A 26,565-nucleotide genomic window follows, 5' to 3' on the forward strand; every position below is an offset into this window, starting at 1 on the left:
GAAAAAGTAGAAAATTCACAAATACGTGGAAATAGAACAACACACTTATGAACAACCAACGGGTCAAAGAAATAAAAAAAATTAAATATCTTGAAACAAACAAAAGAGGAAACAGAACGTATCAACAGTTAGGGGATATAGCAAAAGGTGTGCTAAAAGGTAAGTTCATAGTAATAAACACAGACTTTAATAGAATATTTCAAAAAACAGCCTAACTTTACAAATCAAGGAACTAGGGAACTAGAAAAAACAAAAAAAGAACCAACTAAGCCCAAAGTTAACACAAGGAAGGAAATGACAAAGAGCAGAAATAAAAGAAATAGGGACTGAAACATAGTAAAAGAGACCAACAAAGCTAAGAGCTGGTTTTTTGAAAAGATTATCAAAATTGACAAACCTTTAGCTAGACTACCTATGGAAAAAAGAGAGAGAACTCAAATACATAAAATTAGAAATGAAAGAGGAAATGTTACAACTGGTAACACTGAAATAAAAAAGATTGTAAGATGCTACTATGAACAACTATAGATTAACCAATTGGAGAACTGAGAAAAAGTGGATAAACTCCTAGAAACAAAAACCTACCAAAAGTGAATCATGAAGAAATAGAAAATCTTAACAAACCAATGTAAAAAGATAGAACACTTTCCAATAAAGAAAAGCCCAGGACCAAAAGGTTGCCCTGGTGAATTTACCAGACATTTAAAGAATTCATGCCAATTTTCTCAAACTCTTGCCCAAATTTGAGGAAAACGCTCCCAAACTCATTTTACAAAACGAGTGTTATCCTGATATCAAAACCAGATAAGGACACTACAAGAAAAATAAATTATCAACCAATATCCTTGATGAATATAGAAGCAAAAATTCTCAACAAAATATTAGCAAAGCCAATTCAGGAGCACATTACAAGGATCACATACCCTGTGCAAGAGGGATTTATCCTTGAGATACAAAGATGGTTTAGCATAAAAAAAATGTGATACACCACATTAATCTAATGAAAGGTAAGTTGAATGATCATCTCAATAGGGGCAGAAAGAACATTTGCCACAATAAAGCAACCTTTCATGATATAAACTCTCAACCAATTGGGCATGTAAGGAATGTAGGTCAACTTAAGAAAGGCCATATATGATAAGCCCATGGCTAACGTCAAGCTCAATGGTATAAAGTGAAAGCTTTTCCTCTAAGATCTTGAATGAGACAAGGGCACCCTCTCTCACCACTTCTATTCAGCTTAGTCCTGGAAGTCCCACCCAGAGCAATCAGGTAAGGAAAAGGAAAAAAGGCATCAATATTGGAAAGGAAGAACTGAAATTGTCTCTGTAGAAAATATAATCTTATATAGAGAAAATTCTGAAGACTCCACCAAAAACAATTAGAACTAATCAACAAATTTGGTAAAGTTACAGGATATAAATATCAACATGCAGAAATCAGTTTCAATTCATTAGAGTAATGACAAAATATCTGAAAAAAGAAAGAAAGAAAACAGTTCCATTCACAATAGCATCAAAAACAATAAAATTCTTAAGAATAAATTTAACCAAGTAAGTGAAACTTCTGTACACTGAAATCTATAAAACTTGATGAAAATAATTTAAGAAGATACAAGTAAATGGAAAGATGTCATGTTCATGGTTAGAAGGATTAATATTGTTAAAATGTCCATAGTACCTAAACCCTATTCAATACTATCCCTATAGCTTCCAAATAGCATTGGAATTCTAATAGCATTTTTCACAGAAATAGAAACAATAATCCCAAAATTTTTATAAAACCATAAAACACCCCAAATAGCCAACGCAATCTTAAGAAATAAACACAAACCTGGAGGCATCATTCTTGCTGATTTCAAACTATATTACATAGCTATCATAACCAAAACAGTATGGCACTGGTACATAGACCATTGCAACCGATTTGAGAGCCCATAAATATACCCGGGCATAGGTGGTCAACTAATATTTGATGAGAGAGTCAAGAATACTCAATGGGGGAAGGATAGTCTCTTCAATAAATGGTGCGAAGAAAACCAGATAATCATATGCACAAGAAGTAAATTGGACCCTTATCTTACACTACTTACAAAAATTAACTCAAAGTGGATTAAAGACTTAGACATAAAACCAGAAACCATAAAACTCCTAGAAGAAAGCATAAAGAGTGCCGTGATTTTTTTGACAGGACGCTGAAAGCACAAGCAATGAAAGCAAAAATAAGTAAGTGGGATTACGTTAAACTAAAATGCTTCTGCATAGCAAAAGAAATAACCAACCAAAGGAAAAGTCAACCTGCAGAATGAAAGAAAATATTTGCAAATCGTATATCTGATAAGGGGTTAATATCCAAAATATATAAAAACTCAATATATAAAAACTCAATAGCAAAAACCAAACAAACCAATTAAAAAATAGGCAGAGAACCTAAATAGACATTTTTTTCCAAAAAGCACATATACATATTACCTCACACCTGTTAACAATAGTGCTCATCAAAAAGACAAGGGATAAGTGTTTCTGAGGATGCAGAGAAAAGCGAACCTTCGTGCACTGTTGGTGGAATGTAAGTTGATACAGACTCCATGGAAAACAGTATAGAAGCTCCTCAAAAGATTAAAACTAGAACTGCCATATGATCCAGCAATCCCACTTCTGGGTATATATGCAAATGAAATGAAACTGGGTCTCAAAGAGATATCTGCACTCCCATGTTCACTGCAGCAGTATTCATAATAGCCAAGATAGGCAAACAACCTACCCGTCCTTGGGCTGATGAGTGGGTAAAGAAAATGTGGTATGTACATACAGAGGAATATTATTCATCCATAATAAAGAAAGAGATCCTGCCATCTGTGACAACTAGGATGGCCCTGAGGGCATTATCCTAAATGGGAAGTCAGAGAAAGGGAAATACTGTATGATATTGTGATATGTAGAATCTAAAAAGGCTGAATGCTTAGACACAGAGAGTAGAATGGTGGTTCCAGCACTGGAAAGGTAGGGCAAATGGGGAGAAGTCTGTCAAAGAGTACAACCTTGCAGTAATAAGTTCTGGGGCTCTAAAGTACAGCATGTCAACTATCGTTAATAATACCGTATTATATACAGAAACTTGCTAAGAAAAGTAGTTCTTAAATGTTCTCACCACAAGGTGCCCAGGTGGCTCAGTTAAGCGACCGACTCTTGGTTTCGGCTCAAGTTGCGATCTCAGGGTTGAGATCGAGCCCCACATCAGGCTCCATGCTTAGTGTGGAGTTCGCTCAGGACTTTTTCTCTCTACCCCCTGCTCTCTCTCGCAAATAAATAAATCTTTAAAAAAAATTTTTTCACCACAAACAAGAAATGGTAATTCTGTAAGATGATGGAGATGTTAACTAACCCTATTATAATCATTTTGCAACATATGTAAGTGTGTCAAATTATAATGTTTACACCTTAAACTTGCATGTCATATGTCAGTTATGGGGTGCTGGGAAGAAAACCCAAGAAATTAAAGATCCAAAGAGTCCCTGATAAATTAAATATTTATAATTACCAGTCAAAGGTTATATAAAAGAACACCAAATCCCTTAAAGCATTGTTTCCCAAATAAGTAGAGTCAGTTCTATCATGTTCTTGGGAAAGAAAAGTGGTGGTGGGGGTAGAATATCATAGCCAAATAAATTTGAGACACACCTTTAAGCATTTCCAGAGCATTTACAAGATTGCCATAAATCTTGGAGAAAGGGGATCAAGCACAAGGCATTTCCTGATCTTACTGGATAAGGCAACAGTAAATTCTAGAGGATGGGTATTCAGTAGCTCACACTAATCGCATATAACTACAGATAACGCCCAGGGTCCAAGTTTCTGGATCAACAGATAGATTTCATTTGAGGTGGCAGAGTTCCTTTTTTGCTCCTCAATTACACGCTAAGTACATAGATCAACCTAGTTGTTTTTGAGCTTAAACGTCAGTTTGGGGGCCGTGTTTTTAGACTTGCCCCTACAGCCTTTGCCCTTCCGATGTGCCCAGGTAGCCAGGGAGGTCCACCTTCAAAGCGTGCTGTCTTCAAACCTAAAAAGGCTGCTTCTCTTCGGAGTGGTTCTCTTGGAGCTCTAGATGATTTCTTTCAACCCTTTTAGAATTATTCATCAAGACAAAAACCATCTTTGGAACTTGGGATATTGCTGCAGCTTATGGAAGAAGAGTGTCCATGCAGCCCTGCTGATGTTATTACATGACTCCCCCTCCTTTAGCAGGTCTGTGTGTGGCCCACAGGGATATATTAGGTTTATCACAGGATTTTCTGTAAAAGTGCTGACGGTCACCATCTTAGACGACAAAAATGCAAGTTCTGTCATCACCTGGCCGGGTCAATGTTTTGTGGTTGGTCATTTAAATCAAAATGTGTTTTTCCCATTATGTTAAAATGACTCTGCTGTAAAAAGATCTGAGCCACAGTACAATAAAAATTGCTTCTCAGTTCTGAGCTTTTCTATTAACTATTATTTATCCCTGTAAGGAGACTGCGTAAATTGTTAGACCTGTGAGAATTCCACCTGTTCTGCAAAGGCTAAAATTGCAGGAACTCATTTTCTAGAGATAAGGCAAGGATTTTTCATTGCTTCCCTTTGGCTCTGCCTCCATGGGACTCTAAAGTCAGGCTTTCTTAAGCAAAAAAACAGGCAGCAGACATGATTTCCATCTGTTTGGAATAAGGCGATCCTGAATTCATGGTTTATTATTACTATTACGATTATTATTAAATCCATGGTTCCTATTTTTGAAATCCTAACTAGTAAGCAAACACTGACTATCAGTAAATCAAAAAAGATTTTTGTGCATTGTTTATCAGGTCTGCTATCTTTACTACCGGCTGAGACCAAAGACCAAAACTGGAAAACCGAAGTTTAGGTTCCAATAGATGTGTGGGAAAATTGGAATTTCTGCTGGAGAAGTATGTGGACAAAGGGCCTTTCCCAGTATTAGTGATAGGTTCCTCTGCACCAAGTCGGGCTCCATAGCAACAGAATACAGGGTCCCTATGGAAACATGAAAAAATCCACTGCTAGTGGCAGAAAGGGCATCATGAGTAGGTATACTTAGAAACACACCATCTGACTGCTGTCAGTTCAAGGTCTCTTTGGCTAGCCTAACAGGATTGTCTCGCTTTTATCTGGACTCAAAAGGGTCTGCTTAAGAGTCTACCGGCCACAGTTGTTTGGAAATATTTGACAAGATCACAACTTTATTAATAATCGAAGCTGTGAGAGTCAAGCAAGTCCAGATCAGAAGGCTCAGACTGCATTCAGCTTCAGGGAGCTGTTCCTCTCTCCTTAAGGTCTCACTCTGCCCCCCTCCGCAAATTCCCCAGAGACATACAGCTCATGAATAAACAGCCCTCCACCAAAGGCTGAAACTTAACAGCCTGAACAAGGCATCTTACCCTGTACTCCAGTTCTACTCATCTTGAAAAATCTGAGCCCAAAACTGTAGCAGCAAAAGACCAAAATGACATGAAGCCTGACTGAAGAATTTCCTGTGTTATTCCATAAACTCCCGGTGAAGGGAATGAGTATCTGCAGAACAGCTCTTCCCCAAAGCCTTCCCATTAGGACAATTTGTCCAAGCCTGCACTCCCCCTCCTCCCAGACCCTCCTATGGCTGACACCAGGCAAAACATGGCTGTTGAGTCTCTTTTTCAATTCCCTAGATAAAACTGCTGACAGTATCATCCTGAGTTAGTTTGGCAGATATTCCACCTCAGAAGAGAAAGCTTGCTTTTCCTGGGGACAATAGCAGAAACAAGTGCATATGACTTCACGGTTAATGGGGGAAGGTGGGTATAATAGGAAGCTATGGCCAGCTGCACGATTCAGGAACCGCAAATGATATCTCCATGACTTGAGAGGTCCAAAAGGATGCCTACTAGAGTCTACTACAGCAATGGCAAGTGTAAGGCACTCAGGCTACCCAATGACCATGACAGACACCACTGATGAGTCACTCTGTTCTGTTCTCTCTTAAGCACATACATGGCCTCGGAATCCTTCTGGTTTTTTTTTAAGATTGATTTATTTATTTTACAGTGAGAGATGGGGGAGGGGCAGAGGGAGAGAGAATCTCAAGCAGAGTCCTTGCTGAGCGCAGAGCCTGGGGGGGGGGGTGATCTCACGACCTTGAGATGACAACCTCAGGAAAAACCAAGTGTCAGATGCTCCCCTGACTGTGCCACCCATGCACAGAATCCTTCTAAACACAATGTTCCAGGTCACTGCTTCTAAGGGACGGTGCCCTCTTTCCCAAAAAGGAAGCTTTTTGTTAATTCCAGTTTAGCATAACATAATATTCTAGGAAAGAAAGAAAGAAAGAAAGAAAGAAAGAAAGAAAGAAAGAAAGAAAGAAAGAAAGAAAGAAAGGAAAGAAAGAAAAGAAAGAAAAGAAAGAAAGAAAGAGAAAGAAAAGAAAAGGGGGGAAATGTATGGGTTATGTGGTCCCTTAAAGTGCCACCTATGTGGCCTATCTGCCTCCTGGAAGAAAAACAGAGTTATGTAAGTGAGCTACAGGTGTCTTTAAGCCCTTAACCCAAAATTTGGGTTTAAAACGCATTGTTTACCAAAGCACGACCTTCAAACAAGAATAAAGTACATTTGCAATAATTATTTTTTTATATAAACAGCAACCCCAGTTTTAGCTCCTTATTTCCCTATGACCAGTTCTGTTTTTCATAAAATTGGCCGAGTTAAAAATCAGCTGTGAATATTCATTCACTGCTACGGTAATCAATTGTCACACTCGTCTCTGCTAAGAACAGGAAACATATACTCTTCAGTGTGTGGGAGTTAAGGCTTCTTGTTTACAGTTCCAGAGTTCTCTTAATGAATGCCAAAGACAGGCAGGGCACAGCCATGGGAACTGATCTTCCAACATCAGGGCTGGCCTACAACGCAACAGAGTGGGTGACCCAGTCCCCAAACCTCTTCCTATGTCTTCCCCACAAGCCACACTGCCTGCAATGCCCCCATTACAGCTTTAATTTGAAGTTAGCACTTGACCTTCCCCATCTAACAAAAAAATGGAAGGCAGAGTTAAGTCCACCACAAAGGAAACATTTCTCAGAATGGTCCCATCCTTTGCAGCAGCATCCGGCAGGAGGACAAAGGGGCAAAAGGATGGGATCCAGCCTGGAGAAGGGACCCCTGGCTGTGTCCTTTGTCCATTCTGATACTGCCCCAAGCAGCCCGGCTTACATCTGCACTCCCTGTCATCAGCCAAGGTGAGACCTAGGATATGGGAGTGAGAACATATGGCCAGCCTTGTCCCGGGATTAACCAATTCTTCCCATAGAGGGAGAGGAGCCAACTTCACACTCTGTTGGTTGCTTTTCCTGTGAGCTTTTTCTAGTCCCGTGTATCCAAATCTATAGGGGATTCCTACTTGCTGAGAAGTCAGTTTCAAGGCTGTGTTTGAAAATCAGTTGTATGTATTCCAAACACATCATCCCGAAGTTCCAATGTTGTAAATAATGATGAGGCCCTTAGAGCTGCCTCAAACACTCATTTACTCCACAACTGCGGCACCATAAAGATCATGAGTCTGGTCTCAGTCCCTTTCTATGGACCAGAGCACCTTTGCATTTCTGCTTGGGCTGCTACAAGCTGCCCTCCCTGCCAGGGGATCAGAGACTATTCCTCTCTCCTCAGTGCTCATGGTGGGAGCCGTGGGAGAAGGTAAGAGGCTGCCCTGGCTCCACGCCATCCCCGGAGCTGCAAAGAGTTGAGGTCTTGGGAGAGGGGGACCTGGGGAACTCTAGGGTGAGGAGGGAATGGACCCTAGTGACATTGTTGAAGTCCAGAGGCTCTGAAGGACTTGGACCTTCTGCTGGTTTGACCCTGGCATTTGTTATTCAAGTCCCAGTCCCAGACTGTCTCCCTTTTGTCTCAACTGTCACCTCTTCCTTCTAGTCAGCATTTCCGTGACTGAAGAACAAAACATTCTCACTGTAGCCCCCAAAATCCGCATCCTTGGAACCAAAATACAAATGGCTAATAAATGTATTTTTTGGAGAGAACACCTTCACTAGTAATTAAGGGAATGCAAAGTAAGGCAGGTACCACTTTCCCCCAATAGGTTGAAAGAAATAGTAATAACTAGTGTTGGTATATGGAGAAGTGGGCACCTTCATATACTTTTAGTGGACAAGCAAGTTGTTACAACCTGTTTGGACAGCAATTTGGCAGTTGTATCAAAAATCTTAAAACGTGGCTCAGACGGCTCCTGTCTCCTCATATCCAATATTTCCTTCCCATAAAAATATATTTTTACTGGGCCCTTGACTATTCAGAATTAAGATGCTCTTGCAGGTTAGGGAGTCCTGTGACTAGGTTAAATGTCTGCCTTCAACTCAGGTCATGATCCCAGGGTCCTGAGATCAAGCCCCACATTGGGCTCCCTGCTCAGTGGAGAGTCTGCTTTTCCCTCTCCCTCTGTCCCTCCCCCCTGCTCGTGCACCCCGTGCTCTCTCCCTCTCTCTTTCTCGAATGCTCTCTCTTTCAAGTAAATAAATAAAATCTTAAAAAACAAAACAAAACAAAAGCAACAAGACAGCTGGCATTGCTGTTTGCCTCTTTCTCCTACCTCTTCCATCCACTGCTTGGGAATGGGATTGATATGTGGAGATCTGTAATGGTATATGAAGATGAAGCCTGCAGTCTAGAGACAGTGGAGCAGAAACGTGGAAATAGCCTGGGTTGCCTATTGGGTTACCCAACTCTAGGCTCTGATGTGAAAAAGAAACCTGAACCCTCCTGATACAACATGCATGCCCTTTGTCCCAGAGTCCCATCTAATTTACCTTAGGACTCACTCACATGTACAAAGTGAGATATAAAATGATGCTCACGCATCCCCTAAACTATTTCAGTGTCTAATAATTGGATGGGTGAATCGGTAGGTGGGTAGATAGGAAGGAAGGGAGGATCAGTGAGGGAGGCAAAACAATGAGGGAGAAATAGATGTTAATATATAATCTTGGAACACACTACATTTAGGTCAATATCCGTTAATGCATCTTTTCATTTTAGGAACAAGACCAAAACTCCAAAATAGGGAACTGTATGGAATATATATATGGGTGAGGTGTTTGAGAAGATGGAAGATATGAAGTATCTGGAGATTGCTGATCTTATAGAGAAAATTAGTACCCTGGAGGAAGAGCCACGCAACTGTCACTCTTGTAAACTTCAGACTATATATGGGACCAGCATCAAGGCAAGGTGGAACAGCATGAACAAGATGACCTTAGAGGTTACGATTTCACATTCGAACATAGCCATGAGATTTGCAAGGTGCAATCAGATATCGTTTTAATATTTACAAGAGATAGGAGTCATAAAATACTAATAATTACATGAAAAGAAATTATAAGTATAGCAATTGCCACAGTAAAGTTAGGCCAAAAAATACATTTATAGATTTTAATGGCTAAAAGATATGTCAAATTCAATCAAACAGGGACACCAACTGGGTTGATGGTCCTAACCTAACCTAAATAATAGGCCTAGGACATGACAGGTCTCAAATTTCAGGAATATGGAATATAACATCTAGAATAGACAATGGGCTCAGTATGTCCCATCGAGGTAGTAATCAAGGAACCATGCTGCCTGGTATTTTAAAAACTTAAGAAAACAATACAAAGGAATATTATGTAGGCTTAAGAAAAGAATTTCTAGCAAAGGGTACAACATGGATAAAGCTCGAGGACAGGATACTAAGTGAAATAAGTCTGTCCTAAAAGGACAAAGACTATATGATTCCACTCACATAAAGACTCTAGAGTAGCAAAACCCCAGAAACAGAAAGAAGAAGTTAAAAGGTGATGGTCAAGGGCTGGGCTAAGGGAAGAGGGGGAATTAAGATTTAATAAGGATAGAGTTTCAGTTTTAAAAGATGAAAAAGTTCTAGGGATCTGTTGTACAACAAAGTAAATACACTTAATACCACTGATAATACACTTAAAAATTAGGAAGATGGGAAATTTCATGCCATGTATTTTTTTTACTACAACTGAAAGCAACAAATTAATTAATTAAAAACTTCAGCAAACTGAAAAGATACACCAATTTTTTTTTTTACAGTAAAGCAAAAACATGAGATGACAGAATTATTTTCTTTGAGGGTAACTATCTTTCAGCCTTGTGAACATTTTGAATTTAATATGGAAATGTGTGAGACAATCAAACTCTATAATATTTATTCCATTTTAAAAGCATAAATTCCATTTTAAAAAAAGGTGATGGTGTTTAAATTTGTAAAGCATTAGTTAGAAGCCCTTCAATGTGTTTATTAGAGTTTGTTAGACTGATGAATGAAACATTTATAAGCTGAATTTGGCACCAGAAACACCAGGTTTTTATATTCATAACTTCAATATACCAGATACCCCATGCTATGGATTAGAAAAATTAATATCGTTAAAAAGCCCATACCACCCAATGCCACCTACAGATTCAACACAATCCCTATCAAAATTCCAATGACATTTTTCATAGAAACAGAACAAACAATCCTGAATTTGTGTGAAACCACAAAAGACCCCAAACAGCCAAAGCAATCTTGAGAAATAAGAACAAAGCTGGAGGCACTATGCTTCCTGATTTCGAACTAGAGTAACCAAATCAGTATGGTATTGGCATAAAAACAGACACACAGATCAATGGAACAGAACAGAGAGCCCAGAAATAAACCCACACATACATGGTCAGTTAATTTACGACAAAGGAGCCACAAATGTACAATGAGGAAAAGACAGTCTCTTCAATAAATGCTGTTGGGAACATGGGACAGCCACATGTAAAAGAATAAAAGTAGACAACTGTCTTTCACTACACACAAAAACAAACTCAAAATGGATTAAACACTTGAACAAAAGACCTGAAAGCATAAAACTCCCAGAAGAAAACATAGGCAGTAAGCTTCTTAACATCAATCTTAGTGATAAGTTTATGGATATGACACCAAAAACAAAGGTAACAAAAATTAAACAAGTGGGACTCCATCGAACTAAAAAGCCTCTGCACTACAAAGGACATCATCAAGAAAATGAAAAGCAATGTACTAATAAAAGAAAACATTTGCAAGTCATATATCTAATAAGGGTTTAATATCCCAAGTATATAAAAACTTATACAACTCAATAGCAAAACAATAAATAAATAATAATAATCTAATTAAAAAGTGGGCAGAGGATCTGAACAGGCATTTTTCCAAAGAAGACATGCAGATGGCCAATAGGTATACGAAAAAGTGCTCATCATCACTAATCAGTGGGGAAACACAAATTGAAACCATAAAAAGATATCATCTCCACCTGTTAAAACAGCTATTATCCAAAAGACAAGAAATCACAAGTTGGTGAGGATATGGAGAAAAGGGGACCCTGTACACTGCTGGTGGGAATGAAAGCTGGTGCAGACACTATGAAAAACAGCATGGCGGTTCCTCACAAAATTAAAAATAGAACTACCGTATGATTCAGCAATTCCACTTCTGGGTATTTATCTGAAGGCAACAAAAACATTACTTCATAAAGGTATCTACAACCCTATGTCTATAGCAGCATTATGTATAAAAGCCAAGAGACAGAAACAACCTAGTGTCTATCGATGGATAAATGGATAAAAGAAATGTGGTATATATACACAATGGAATATTACTCAGCCATAAAAAGAATGACATCTTAAAAAAGAGAGTGGATAAAGAAGATGTGGTGCACGCACGCACGCACACACACATACACACACACAATGGAATATCATACAGCCAAAGAAAAGGCTGAGATTTTGCCATTTATGACGACATGGATGGACCTACAGAGTATTATGCTCAGTGAAATAAGTCAGACAAAGACAAACCACATGATTTCACTCATGTGTGGTATTTAAAAAACAAAACGAATGAATAAACAACAAAAAAGCAGAATCAGACTTATAAATACAGAGAACAAACTGATGGTTGCCAGAGGGAAGGGGGTGGAAGGACAGGCAAATGGGTGAAGGGGAGAGGGACATACAGGCTGCCAGTGAGAGAATGAACCAGTCACAGGAATAAGAGGCACAGCATAGGGAACGTAGCCAGTGGTCCTGGAACAGCATTCTATGGTGACAGGTGGTGGCTAGGCTGGTGGTGAGCACAGCATAACGTACAGAGAAGTTGAATCACTATATGAATCACACCTGAAACTAACATAACAACATGTGTCAACTATACTCAAATGAAAAAAATGTTAATAACAAAAAATCATGTATACACATACATGTACACACACCACAAACTTATACACACATACACATGTACAAACAGACACACGAGTACTAAACCCACTTCATTCCTCTGGGCATTTCTTCATTAATATTTTAATTTCTCTAAATCAAAAGCAATTAAACACAAGATGAGGCAAGAATAGTAACCCTGAAAGTTGAATAAACGTAAAAGTTTAATTATTTTTAGGGACAGGTAAAAACTTCATCAAGAAATCAGAGACATCTTCATGTCTGATAATATTTTCCTTATGGAAAATTCTCCAATCATTCTTTTTTTCCCCACACAGATGCCAAGGCCATACCCTATATTTTCCGTTTTGGTTCTTCCTGCCTGATGACATAATCTGTCTTCTGGACACAGAGCCTGGCCGCTCAGAGTGTGCTCTGCAGACCAGCAGCTTCTGCACAGTCTGAGTCTAGAAGAAATGCGTCATCTTTGGCAGGATGAAGCAATGGGTGGCAATGGGAGGATGGACCTTGCCCTCCAGAAGGAGCTACTCCAGCTACCTGAAGGAAACTTTTTTTCAAATACAGGTATGTTTTTGCATGAACTTGCCCTTTTTTTTGCCTTCTAGGAAAACTCACTACCAAAAATTAAACTAAAATTATAACCGATTCCTGTGTTTCCATTCCTTCTGGTAACTGCAAACAGTTAACAATGGTGACTATGCTAGGTGCCAGGCAGCAAAACTAATTGACGAAAAAGAGCTTCTGAAAGCAGAACCAAAAATCATGTGTTCTCTCTTCCTTCCCTATCCACATGGGTGCCTCACTGATGCTGGCTGCTAAGGGCAGAGATCGACTGGAGTCATCTCCAAGAACAAGGAAGTGAGGGAAGCTTGATTGTTTTCTGGGGTTAAGCTATGAAATCAACATATCAGAGTGGAGAGATGCAAAATACCCTTAAAGAGATCAAATAGCTCCCAGGCCTCTGAGACCAGACAGAGAGCTGATTAAATATATTAACGTATCTAAAAGAAAAATGTTTCAGTTGGGGCCGTTGGTCAGACACTAAGGCTTAGGGGAAAAAAAGGATTTTATTTTTTTATTTTTTTTTAATGTTTTTTTATTATATTATGTTAGTCACCATACAGTACATCCCTAGTTTCTAATGTAAAGTTTGATGATTCATTAGTTGGCGTGTAACACCCAGTGCACCATGCAATACGTGCCCTCCTTACTACCCATCACCAGTCTATCCCATTCCCCCACCCCCTCCCCTCTGAAGCCCTCAGTTTGTTTCTCAGAGTCCATAGTCTCTTGTGGTTCATTCCCCCTTCTGATTAAGAGGCAAATGCTAGAGATACCCATCCAAGCAGTCAGGAGGACACCTTGCAACCTGCCTAGTGTGAGATAAAGGCAAAGTTATTTTTACCATTATAATATTCAGGTAGGATGGGGTCGTGGAACTGCCCAGCATCCTGAGATGGGCCACAGTTCTGAATGAAATGACAGAGGTGTTGGGTTCTGGAAGCCTGGGACCATGAAGCACTAAACACCAAGTGACCCTGCTTGGATCCACGGCCCTCACACCAGCGTGGCAGTAAAATCTAGCTTTCCATGTCCAAGGCCTTCAAGGAGAGAACGTATGACCAGAAGATAGCCCTCCAGGCTCTGTGTCACTTCAGGAAATAGCATCCTGACTTTATATATAATTTGTGTCACGTGGGTCATAGAAATGAACCTTGGGAGATAGAACCACTCCTTACCGTACTGACCATTGTTCTTGTAAGTTTGAGTCCTAGCATGGACACCAAGATAATGTTACCCCAAAGCTTCTGGGAAGTGGCCAGCCCACGCAGCCAGGGTCCACTCCTCCCACCCCCCCACCCCCACTCTGCCGCTGTGTGCACTCAGGGCTTTCCTTGGAAAATTCCCATCAGCCTGGGCCACAGAGATCAGATCGTGATTATCCTCTAAGATGTTGATTATAAACATGTAATTTTTCTTATTCGGGATCCTTAGTAATCAAAGACATGTAAATTAAGAAAAAAAATTAGTAAAGGGAAAATTGGCACAGGGTGCAAGCAAAAAAGCATTCCCACATACTGCAGGTGGGAGCACAAAGTGGAAACACACCAAACATCTGAAAAATACGTGTACACCTCTGATCCAGCAATTTTACTTCTAGGAATTTATCCTTACCTATTAATTAAGGGGATGAACAAAGATTTAACCATAATAATGTCTTCTAGAGCAGTTCATAATAGAAATCACATAATATTCAACAGCTGAAATTTGTTAAATATCTATAATGCAATAACACACTGACATTTGTAATATGTTACAAAAGTACATTTACTGATCAGGAAAGATATTCACACTCTATTTTTCTTTTCTTCTCTTTTCTTTTGTTACATTTTCTAATTTTTTAATTAACAGTTATTATTACATATAACCCTGGCTCTAAATCAAAGTTGAGGAACTAATTCTTCAATTAGTTGAGGAACTGCCCCTGAGAATAGAATCCAGGGGTGCCTGGGTACTCAATCAGTTAAGACTCTTGATTTTGGCTTGGGTCATCATCTCCAGGGCCTGGGACTGAGCTCTGAGTCAAGCCCTGTGTTAGGCTCCATGCTTAGCAGGGAGTCTGCTTAAGGATTCTCTCTCCCTCTGCCCCTTCCCCTGTTCTCTCTCTCTCTCTCTAAAACACATAAATAAATCTTAAAAGAAGAAGAAGAAGAAGAAGAAGAGAATCCAGGCATTGGAAAGAAGAGGACACATAGAATATCCATATAAGTTCTCTCTGCACTTGAGATCAAAGGAGCCTCGAAGAGGTATAAAGGGCTTCTCCAGGGTCACCCAGTGCTAACAAACAGCCCTGCAGATACTTAAGCCAGGATGTGTCCAGTCATTCCTACTGCCTTCAGTTTAGAACAGAACCTTGTTTCTCTCGATGCTAGTCAACACCAGTGTCTCAGCTTAGAAAACAATGTTGCCCCTCTAACTGTGCATAGAGCCAAAATATTTAAATACACCCCTTTTTAATGATCTCTCTTCTCTATGTCCTAAACACAGTAGTAAGAAGCCTCAATTGCAAACTTAATCACACATGATATCCCAGGAATTTCTGAAGTGTATCATAAAATATCCAACTTCCCTTGAGACATTTCAGAATGAATTGGTAAGATGGGGAGGGCAGACAGAAAATGACAAAGAAGAAGGTCTACTTTGTGACCCAGACTTAGAGTCGTTTCTTAGTGTGAAAGCTCCTCTGCTTTTTGTAAGACTCATCGTTCCGTGCACCAGAAAAGAACACACTGGCCTCTCAGAACTGCCTCGGGACTCCGGTCAGCTGCTGCGGGAAAGTCCTGCCTCTGTTCTCTTCTGTGACCTGAGTCTAGTGACTCCTTGACCAGTTTCCAAAGAGACATTTACTACAAAAACGGTAATTAACACTGCAATATCCGGCCTTAAATCATCCTTCTATAACATCTGCTTTCTCCTCAAGGGACATTCATGTGGAGATTTCTGACAGGACACAGGGACAGAGCAATGTGTCCCTCATTCCACAGACTGGGAAAGCAGCAGCTAAGAGTGAAAGGGAATGGTCCAAGCCGCCCCACCATTCACACGTGCAAACCCGCACTGGCAAACATAAGCAACCCACAAAGGGATAAAGGTCTTACTTACGGACACACATCTCCCTGCTTTCATAAAATCCAGGACAGCACTGGGATTTGCGCCTATACATAGTCTTCTCCCCATGCCGATATGCTGTCCGGTAACTGATTCTGCACCGAAGGAAAAATCACACTGTTACTTCTTTTGACCGGAAATGTGATTAGGTATAAAGAACTTATATTTTGATACAAAAGAGCTATTAGATATAATAAAGGTATGAAAAGCAAAGTATTCTAAAATAGGTAAGAAGGATCATGGACTATATGTCTCGACCAATATTATGCTCTTATCTTTTTGCTTAAGAATATATTAAAATTGCCCATTTTAGTCAACCTATACTTTATTTCAAGGGATCAGAAGTTTCACGACTTTCCTATTTCATTTATCTTGAGAAACCTTGGAAAGTATCAATTAATTTCAGATATGAGGGGCACCTGGGTGGCTCAGTTGGTTAAGCATCTGCCTTCAGCTCAGGTCATGATCCCTGGGTCCTGGGATCAAGCCCCGCATTGGGCTCCCTGCTCAGCAGAGAGTCTGCGTCTCCCTCTGCCCCTCCTCCTCCCCCTGCTCATGCTCTTGCTCTCTCTCAAATAAATAAATAAAATTTTAAAAAAATTTCAGATATGACACTGATCTAATTTATCATTTACTTACATATGTTTTAAAAGAAGAATTCAGAGAATTCCTTGAAAAATCTATGACAATGCCGTCTCATCCCACTATAAAATAAAAGGTTATAGACAAACGACCCTCATTTAACCAAAGCTTCATTCATTCACTGATTTATTTACACAGCACATGTTTACTGAGCACTTACTATATTCCAGGCACTGCTCTAGGTACTAGGGAAATAACTCACAGTGAGCAAAACAACGTAAAGCCTTGCCCTCAAGGAATCTGTATCCTACTGGGGAAGATAGACCTATAGAATTTAAGTACAGATCCACATTAAATGAATAAATATGTCATATAATGACTGATAATGATTATGTGGTGTGATGAAAAATAAGGCCTGAGTAAGGGAAGAGAGTGTGACAGGAAGGGAAGACTTGTTTAGACAGAGTGGACAAGGAAAGCGTGCCTGAAGAAATAACACTGAGCACAACCTTTAGTGTGGCATAAACCAACAGGAGTCACATTTAGACCCATGACTCACACCACTGAAAGTATTTTACAAATAAAAGTAAGGTATCACAGTTCCCTTCCACATTAACATTAATATTTAAGATGTTTTTCTTTCCTGTTTTCATATTTATAGAAAAAAATATGTGTCTTATGTTGAAGTCAAATTTAAGTGTGTCTACGGGCACCAGGGTGACTCAGTTGGTTAAGCATCTGACACTTGATTTCGGCTCAGATTGTGATCTCAGGGTCGTGAGATCGAGCCCCACGTCAGGCTCTGTGCCAGGTGTGGCGCCTGCTTAAAAGTCTCTCTCTCCCTCTGCCTCTTCCCCCACCCCCACTCCCCACCTGTGCACGTGTGTGCATGCACTCTCTGTCCCTCTCTTAAAAAAAAATTAAGTTAGTCTAAATTGAGTCAGATATTCAAGTAGAAACATACGCTGGAAAATGAGTCTCTTGATACCTAATGATGTCCATATTCAAGAGCGTCTCCCCCATTTATGCACGACACAAAAGCTGCATGAATTCTTGCTAACCAAACGATGGTAACCAGTAGACACTTTGTCTGTAAGCTCCTCAGGGGCACGGACATCAGTTTTGCTCTTCTGTATCACCTATGGTTTGGAACAAGGCTGGGATAATAGCAAGCACTCAATAACCATTCAAGAGATGAATGGCTGCATCTTCTCAAATATTTAATGTCTCTGCATTAAAGTACTTCCCCGTTAGCCAAACTCATAAATACATCTGAGCTTTGATTACCTGTGCCGTGTGCATTTAAACCAGTTCAGAATGTCAGTGCAGCTAGTGTAGTAGATTTGATCGAAGGGATGTGGGTATGACTCTTGAACAGTCACTGAGTAGCTGAAAACAAAGAAAGATAAGGAATCAATATTTCTTATTCTTACATTCATGATATACTGCGTATATAAAAAAAATCAGAGGCTAAATTATGGTCATTTGCGACTCCATGCTGACTTTTAATACAGAACCTCCATGTTTTTACAGGTTTTTATTTGACCCAGAGCACCAAAAGGACCAATATGAATAATACATTTAAAAGACAAGAGTTCATGTTCTAAATTTCATAAAAGAATTCTCTTTACCATCCGCCATAAACTCTGATAATCCTAAATTTACAAACATGATCACCATATATTTTTCTGTATTTAATTCCATTCCCTCATCCCAGAAGTGCAGGGTTAACCCAGACCTTTCACAAGAAGTTTTCAATCTAAGTCTGCATGCAAATAATAAGCACAGAGACAATGTGAATATTCATAGCAGTACATTTTGGTACTGATTCTGGAAAATCAGAAAGAACATATTTCTCAGGTTGGAACTTGAATTAATTTGGTTTTGTGCGCCTGCCCTACTTCTCAGGCACTGGGAGAATATATACAACCTCTAAATAAGAACTACAAAGTCTCTAAACATATCGCTGAAACAATTAGCCTGAAATATACATATCCACAGCCTGCTGCCACTTAGCCTGGTTTCCAATACATTTTCACTAACAGCTTCTTGTTAAAGTAAAAGCAGGCAATCCTAAGGGCCTGAGAATGTAGGTAGAAAACATCCATAAAACATAAAGAGCATTCAATGTTCAATGTCATAGTTCTTCATTTTAAAGCAGCCCATTACATGCTCAAGAACTTAGAGTTCCTGCCTGTAAGAAAACCTAGAGAATCCTCTTGGCTGAACAAGTTAATCCTCTTCTCTTTAACAATCTCAAAGATTTTCACTAAAATCTTTAATTCACACTAGCAAACGAAACGGGCCACAATTATGGACTCACTTGCAGCAAATCAATAGACCAACTTCATTATTAGGAACTATCGACTAGGGAAGGTACAGAAGGAATGAGGCTGAAACATGAGCGTGAAGAATTCAGGTTAGATATAGGGTAGAACCTTCTCATTTGAAAAGCTATGTGGTGCTGGGCTCCCCAACAGTGGGATTTCTTTCTCCAAATGGCCTCTGTTAGCTATTATGTGCTTAGGCTTCAATAGGAAATTCATAAAATAATCATACTGTTCACACTTTTGTGTATTTCATTCTTTGGGTCATTGCAACTTGATTTCTACATAAATCTAGGGATCCTCCACAAATCTTAGGCAAATGCAGTAGACCCTACTGAAAAGATCACTGGAGTAACAGAAGACAGGGTTATCCTGATCAGACACCGAGAAACTGGATGGCCATCAGCAGATGACCTTCCTTCCCTGGGCTTTGAGTATCACATTTTAAAACCAGAGAATCACAGATGGTCATGAAGATCCCTTCCCACTTGGCATTCTGCATTTCTTACATACATTTTAGGTGCCTATTTCCTTCTCTACTGTATGCCATCTGAGGCTACCCACAAGAATGGGTTCAGATGAGCGTACGGGATACAAATGCCCACGTCTGTTATGTAACTCCTTTAGGGGAAAAGAAGTCTCTGTTAAAATATAAAGGTTCTTGGAATGAAATATCACAGTAAGCTATTAATGTCTTCTGACCTCTAGCACTGTTCTGAGGTTCAGGTTAATGCAAATTCCAAGACTTCCTCGCTAAAATTTTCCCTGCCTATCCAGGTGCTTGTAAATAACCCAATCTCAAGGCCTGCAGCATTATTTCTCCATTCCGTTTTCAGCGCTGAGCAAAGCGAATCAATGTCCTCTGCATGTAGGTGAAGTCCTATATTACCCATGAGCAAAACACAGCTATTGTCCACACGTGCTAGAGGAGTAAAAAAGAAGCCACTCTAAATCAAGGTCATTTGAGGGACAAAATATTCTAGCAGGCTCTACAGCACTAATTTAACTGAACTAAATTGGTTCACTGGAACTAAACTTGATGCGTTATTCCCATAAAATTTCAAAGGCTGTGTTATGATGGTTAAGGTCTGTCTGCCTTGGTGAGCAGAAGTGATAATCAACAAATGGATCCTGGCCAAACATATCCCATTTGATGTGGATTCCATAGGCAAACACGAGAAATGTTTTCACTAATTTCTAGCAGTCTGGAGGATTGCTTAAATGAGAGGAAGTGCTGAAGTACACGGATTTTCTCTCTTGCCATGTGCTGCTCACCGACAGCACACATTTGTGGGATGCTTCTCTGGTTTTAGGATAGAAGAAAGCTCTTATCTAGAAAAGGCAAATCAAACCATTTAAGATTCCAATTCAACAAACAGTTATTGAACATCGTCTCTGCAATTCCCGCCCCCAAAGAGCTCTCGAGGGGGGCCAGCACAGAATGCTAGAAGTAACACAATATGGCTCTAACAGAGAAATACGTGCAGTTTCCGGGAAACAGGAAGACAAAATTTACTATGCTTTGAGCATTTCCCTTCCATCTTGACCCTTCTAATTAAAATTATTCAGAGGCTCAAATTCAGTTCAGAAGTGACTGAAAACAAATTACATTGCACATTGATCACAAACAGGCTTCTGGTGAAGTCTACGGGCGAAGGGCTCTAAGCCTTTTCACACCAAATTTCCTTTCTGTTGGTTTTTACACATTCTTTTTCTTTTCCATACAATCTTGCTCTTCCCCTCCCATTTTTAATGGTATTCTAATCACACTACAAAATTTAGAAAACAATGTTTTAAGAAGAGAGAGTTCTCTCTTACATAACCACCAATAACATTTCGCTAACTTTTTTATAGCTCCTAGGTTTTTTTTTTTTTTAAAGATTTTATTTTATTTATTTGACAGAGATAGAGACAGCCAGCAAGAGAGGAAACACAAGCAGGGGGAGTGGGAGAGGAAGAAGCAGGCTCACAGCGGAGAAGCCTGATGTGGGGCTCGATCCCATAACGCTGGGATCACGCCCTGAGCTGAAGGCAAACGCTTAACCGCTGTGCCACCCAGGTGCCCTGCCCCTAGGGGTTTTTTACCTTTTCATTTTAGTTTAGTTTTTTTGGTTTTTATTATAATATAACCACACTATGCACATAATTCTGAAAATTACTTTTAAACTTGAGTGTATCATAAGCAGGTTAGTAAATAGTCTTCTTGAATATTCTTCAAATTATGACTGGCAAATACTACATAACTGACCTAATTTGCTCAATACCCACCTACAGTTGAAGAATTAACTTGTCACTTTTCAAGGGGCCACTTTGTGGAAGCTGTGTGCTTGCATTAGGAAGGGAAAGATCTCTGAGACCAGGCCAGCCTCCTCTGGGTCTTTTTTTTTTTTTTTTTTTAGTTTTTATTTGTTTATTTGAGAGAGAGGGAGACAGCCAGTGAGAGAGGGAACACAAGCAGGGGGAGTGGGAGAGGAAGAAGCAGGCTCCCAGCAGAAGAGCCTGATGCGGGGCTGGATCCCATAACGCAGGGATCACGCCCTGAGCCGAAGGCAGACGCTTAACGACTGAGCCACCCAGGCGCCCCTCCTCTGGGTCTTTATCACTGCTTCCTGGCTGCTTTTTGAACTGAATCAGTGCCTCTGCTAACCGTCCTCAGAAGCTGCTCTTAAGTCAGCGCGGGAAGGAATCTTCTTGACTGTCTAGTCCAATCCTGTTCTTATCACAAATGAGCAACACTGAGCTCCCTGTGCTAGCCATCAGCCTAGAGCCAACACTAACACTGGGGCCCCCAGACACCGTCCTGTCCCATGCCACCTCTCAGATGTCATTAGAACATCTGAGGCTTCCGAAGCAGACGATGGGTGCCAAACTGTGGTATAAAGGGATTCTGATCTCAATTCTACACTATTTTCACCACAGAGATGCGTGACTCTTCACCTTCTGCTTGTGTGTTTAATCTTCTCAAAGACACTGAAAACATATCATCACTGGGACTTTAACCTATTAAATATCATCCGGGGAGAAACCCCAGCAAGATTTAATTTAAGGTCAAAGAATGGGGTGGGCAGGTGGGGGAGGAGTGGAGAAGCCATCATCACTTGGACACATTCCAAAGTGGTTAATTACATTCTATCTGCCAAAATGATCTTGTTACTTTAATCAGATATGGTAATAATCATCATTCCTTATCTCTGCTCGCTTCAGGACTACTTCAATTACTACCACTTCTGAGTTCCACCCCCAAGGGGATGGGCAAAGAATGGCTTCTCTTCCTTCGTGTCTTCTTTAGCAGAAACCCCAGTAGATGCCAACACGTAAACTCACAGACCAGGGAAAGGGGCTGTGGAGAAGGAACGGATAATTCATGGAATTATCAGTTTCCAAAAGGCTGCTGGCGTGGGATTCCTTTAATAACAAGCACCCCTTGTGTATTTTAAATGATTTCATTTTCCTTCATTTCATTTTCTGTATGACTTCTAAGAACCACAATTGCTGTATTAAAAAGAGGTCTACTTTTATTTGAAAATTAATGATTCAGCAGGCCTGGGGCAGGGCCTGACAGTCTGCATTTCTGGCAGGCACCCAGGCAGGGCTCAAGTCACAGCCCCACACACCACACTGTGAGAAGTAAGGGTCCGGCTGAGTCCCTTCGGTACAGGTAGGGTTGAGATGAGGCAAGGTTCCAATGAGCCCTACTCAGCCCAGCCACCAAGAATTCTGTCCTTGAACCTCATCTTCCTCTCCCCATTTCCATTCAAGGCCTATTTCAGGTTTTGAAAATTCAGAATGTGTCACCTGCACCCTTGTTTGCTCATTTTAATTTATACTCCTTTCTCCATTCGTGTCACAACTGTTGCACTTTCTTTTACCTTTCTTCCAAGAATCATTATCCAGCGTTAAAACAGGAAATACATCAATAAGAACATTATGGCTGTCAATCCTTCTTTCTAGAAGGACATAGAAAAAAAAAGCACAGTCGGGAGAAAAAAATCTCCATCATGTCCCTACTCTTTTACCCTCATTTTCCCTCCTCATTAGTAACTCTTTCAGAGGTTGCCCGAATCACTTCTGCAACAGTGGAACTGCATGAGGTTTAGAGACTAACGTGCCCCATGCCTGTCCCTCTGTCTCCTCTCCCCATTCCCCCACTGATGTCCATATTTAGCCATTTCATTTCCTGCCAGAAGGTGAGTGTACTCAATCAACAGTCATTTATCCAGCACACGCCCTAAGCGAGGCGGCGTTTTAGACCCTGGGAACTATCCATAGCGAACAAAGTGTGCAATTACGTGTTGCCAAGTTTCATCAAATCATGAGGAAGGAATCAGGACAAAATGTACATGTATGAGTGGGTGCTGGGTTACCTGATGTCTGGCTTCTTTTCTCTTTACAGCCGTTCCCTCAGAGAGTTCGCCTGTTCACGTCTCATCATGCAGGAGACACCCAATTCTGTGCTCCCAAACACTAACAGGCCCGTTTCTCAAACCGATCTTAGGAACACAAGACGGCAACCACACTCCTCTCTTCCCTCTCAAATCACCTCGCTTCCTTTTCGTGTTCATATGTGCAATGACCCTCACTGCTTTCACAGAGCAGGTTCTAAATCTCACCTTCTCTGCCTCCTGCACATCCTATGATCCACGGATGACCAAGATGTGTTGATCCTTATTTCAAAGTATCTTACGAATTTGATTGTTTCCTTCTATTCCAAAGCTTTCATGCTCCCACAAGTTCAACCACCAATGGCCTCTTCTTCTTTTTAAATGTGATATGTACCCTTTCTTGTATTCACTGATTTATCTTTATTGCTTCAATGGATATTTATTATGCACTTTGTAGCTGAAATGTTTACGGGAGGTGCTGTGATGATTATAAAGATAATTAATAGGAGGTCCTTCCCCTTCAATTCTATAAAATATAGTTAATACCACAGAGACAGGGAACTTGATTACATACACATATTTCCTCTAGAGCTTAAAGTGTCATAGTGATACGTACCTCCATGGATTGATCAGGGAAATACATTTCTGTTACCCTGATTGTACTACTGCGCATAGACATGGGGAAGCCCTCACTGAGAAAATAAAGCTGTGGGTGGGGGACCAGGGTGCCCCTGCAATAACACAGCTGCTGAGCCTGAAAGGCTCTGAGCTGCGCTCATTTTGACCTGTGCTGACAACAGTGACTGGAATGTGTCCCCTGAGGTGTGCTACTCACGGTGCTGAGGAGAACAGGGAAAAGAGATGGAGAGCTGGATGAAATGGTGCATACAGCTATCAAAACTACCTATTACTCGAGTGCTTGAGCAGACTAGAAGGGTGTCACCTTCTCTCTGGGAAACTTACATTTGCAATGTGACTTGTGGCTAAAGATGCTTTCGTAGAAATGCACGTAGCACAGTAGAGCGGTGTAGACTACATTTGACTAGTGCGGTAGCACTAGATGGTCTGTACTATTTTTGTGTTCCAAAGAGGACTCTAAGCTCTCTGACAATAACCTATTGTGCTGTCCTTCCTCGGCAGCTCCTACTGCACATTGCCCTTATCCGCATACTACATCATCTGCTTTGAGGTAATCTAGACAATCCTGCCCTCCTGCAGTACTGAACTAACTTTAGTTTTGTTGTTCAAGAGCCTCAGCGGTCTGCATGGCACTGGTTTCAAGCCACCTTCCATTCCTAGAACTCCACGCAATCACTACTGTCCACTCTGTCTTACTCAGCTCTTTGACAGCGTCTCCGCTGACACTACGTCCATGCCGCTTCTCCAGTTCCTCCAGAAATCATGTTGCCCTTTTCAGGCCACATACAGCCCAATATTTTTGTACCATACATGGCCACCCTTCAGTACATTATTCCATATTGTCCTTCACCGCTCACCCACTGTTTCCCATGCATAAGTCCAGCTCCCCCAGATTACTGCGAAATAGACTGAGAGCAGGGAGGAGATGTTTGGGAGACCATTTGAATGGAGCTAATAACATTTTCCCTGCATGATACAATTGCTCCTGTGTTGGAATCAATAGATGGAAGTTTTTTTCACTTTATATTCTATAAGACCAAGGAGAATAGTATGAATTTATTAATATAACTACTGGTTTTTACATAAAAGTCATTTCATAATCTCTTCTCAAAGTCTAATTTTCTATATCAAACTGATAATGATAGTATATGAAAAAGTCATCAGAAATTATTTCTCAGACTACTTTCAAAACGATTACCTTTCCCAGTGGCTGCACACGTTAGGGTCTTCAAGATTCAGCGATGATGCTGTCCTGCTCCAGAGGCACAATGAGAAACACATAAAGTTCAGGCAGGAGTTCAAAGAGATAACCATTTTTTTCGGAAGGACAACCTACAAGAAAACAAAAATCCAAAGTAGAGAAGCATTAAAATGACGCAAACAGAATTCTTTTCAGTACAACAACCATTCAGAACCAATTGTCACTAAGGCTGAACCATGCATAACAAGCCATGTGTTTAAATAGATGGGTCACCAAATTTCATGGTCCAAGAGAGAGGTATTTCTTGTGTTGCACAGGGTGGTCACCATTTTATAAATTACTAAAATGTGCAAATCATCATTAATTGCCACCACAACAAAAGCTCTTCTTCTCCATGCCAGCCGACATTAAAAGAATCTACCCGAACAACTCAGAGCAACAGAGGCTTCCAGATTCTCTCACCAGGCATATTTCCCTTCTGGAAGAAGAGGCCTCACAGAGGAATCTGGCCTCATTTGTCCTGGGGGGTAAACGGTGAAACAGAAGCTCCATTGACTCAAGAGAGAGGCACCTCAGGCTCAAACTGAGATTCATTCAATAATTCATTCAATGGGCACAGAACGCCTACTCTATCCTAGGCACTGTGCAAAAACTGGACATCAAATACAGATACAGTTTCTGTCCCTGGCCATTAAGATGTCTATAATTTAATAATCATGATGTCCAGTTCTTACATTTAGTGCTTCCATTTCCCCATCTGCTCAACAGAAACAAAACCAGCTATCTTCTAGAAGTTTGTTCATATGTGTACAGAAAAAGGCTGTTCAGAGGTCGGTGTTAGAGAAAACCAACCTGGTATTCTTGAGAGGAAGAATGAACACAAGGGAAAAACAAAGAGCACCATATTTGCAAAAAAGGCCCGCAAAGGAGATACAAGAGGAAGGAGAATGTTCCATGCAGAGGGAACCAGAAGGGAGGGAAGGTCAGGCACATTTTTGGGAGCCCAAATTAATTCAGCCAAGAAAGAGACAGGGGCATATCACAAAGGTTTTGTACACCATTGCCAAGTCCATGAACTTCCTTGCAGGATAACTCAGACCCTGCAGGGAAGTGAGCGAATCTGAGAGACTTTTAGGACTTGGAGTCAGTAGAACTTGGTGACTGAATGTGGGAGTAAGAGAGAGGAGTACTCCCTGGAAGAGCTCCATGGGCCGATGGCGTGCCCTTCACTAAGATGAGAAGCACAGACGCCCTCCCCTTCTAGAAGGAAGAAGCTTTCGTTCAGTTTCAAATATGTCAAGTTTGAGGTTCCCAAGAGATACTCACACGACGTCATCCGCAGGCATTTACTGAATACCTACTATGGACCAGGCACTCACCAGGTCAGCTGTGTAGCAGCTGCAGTGGCCTGCGCCGGGAACTCAGCCCATCTCCTCACCTCCAGGAACTTACCACTTGCTCAGAAGGAAACGTTTAATTGTCAC

General features: G+C 40.6%; 1 protein-coding gene across 6 annotated transcripts in view; it reads right to left on the reverse strand.

The window, feature by feature from the left end:
* MEGF10 (multiple EGF like domains 10) overlaps positions 1 to 26,565 on the reverse strand; it is a 341,217-nt gene that overhangs the window by 97,637 nt on the left and 217,015 nt on the right. For all 6 annotated transcript variants that reach the window (XM_087862339.1, XM_045794814.2, XM_045794812.2 and 3 more), the window contains 3 exons: positions 25,079 to 25,212; positions 17,820 to 17,921; positions 15,945 to 16,045 (listed from right to left, as the gene is read on the reverse strand). In XM_087862339.1, coding sequence (XP_087718465.1) covers positions 15,945 to 16,045; positions 17,820 to 17,921; positions 25,079 to 25,212 — 337 coding nt within the window. The remainder of the gene's footprint in view (positions 1 to 15,944; positions 16,046 to 17,819; positions 17,922 to 25,078; positions 25,213 to 26,565) is intronic.

This window comes from Ursus americanus, chromosome 5 (genome assembly GCF_024610735.1).
Source record: "Ursus americanus isolate L20-20 chromosome 5, mUrsAme1.1.p, whole genome shotgun sequence".
Classification (NCBI taxonomy): domain Eukaryota; kingdom Metazoa; phylum Chordata; class Mammalia; order Carnivora; family Ursidae; genus Ursus; species Ursus americanus.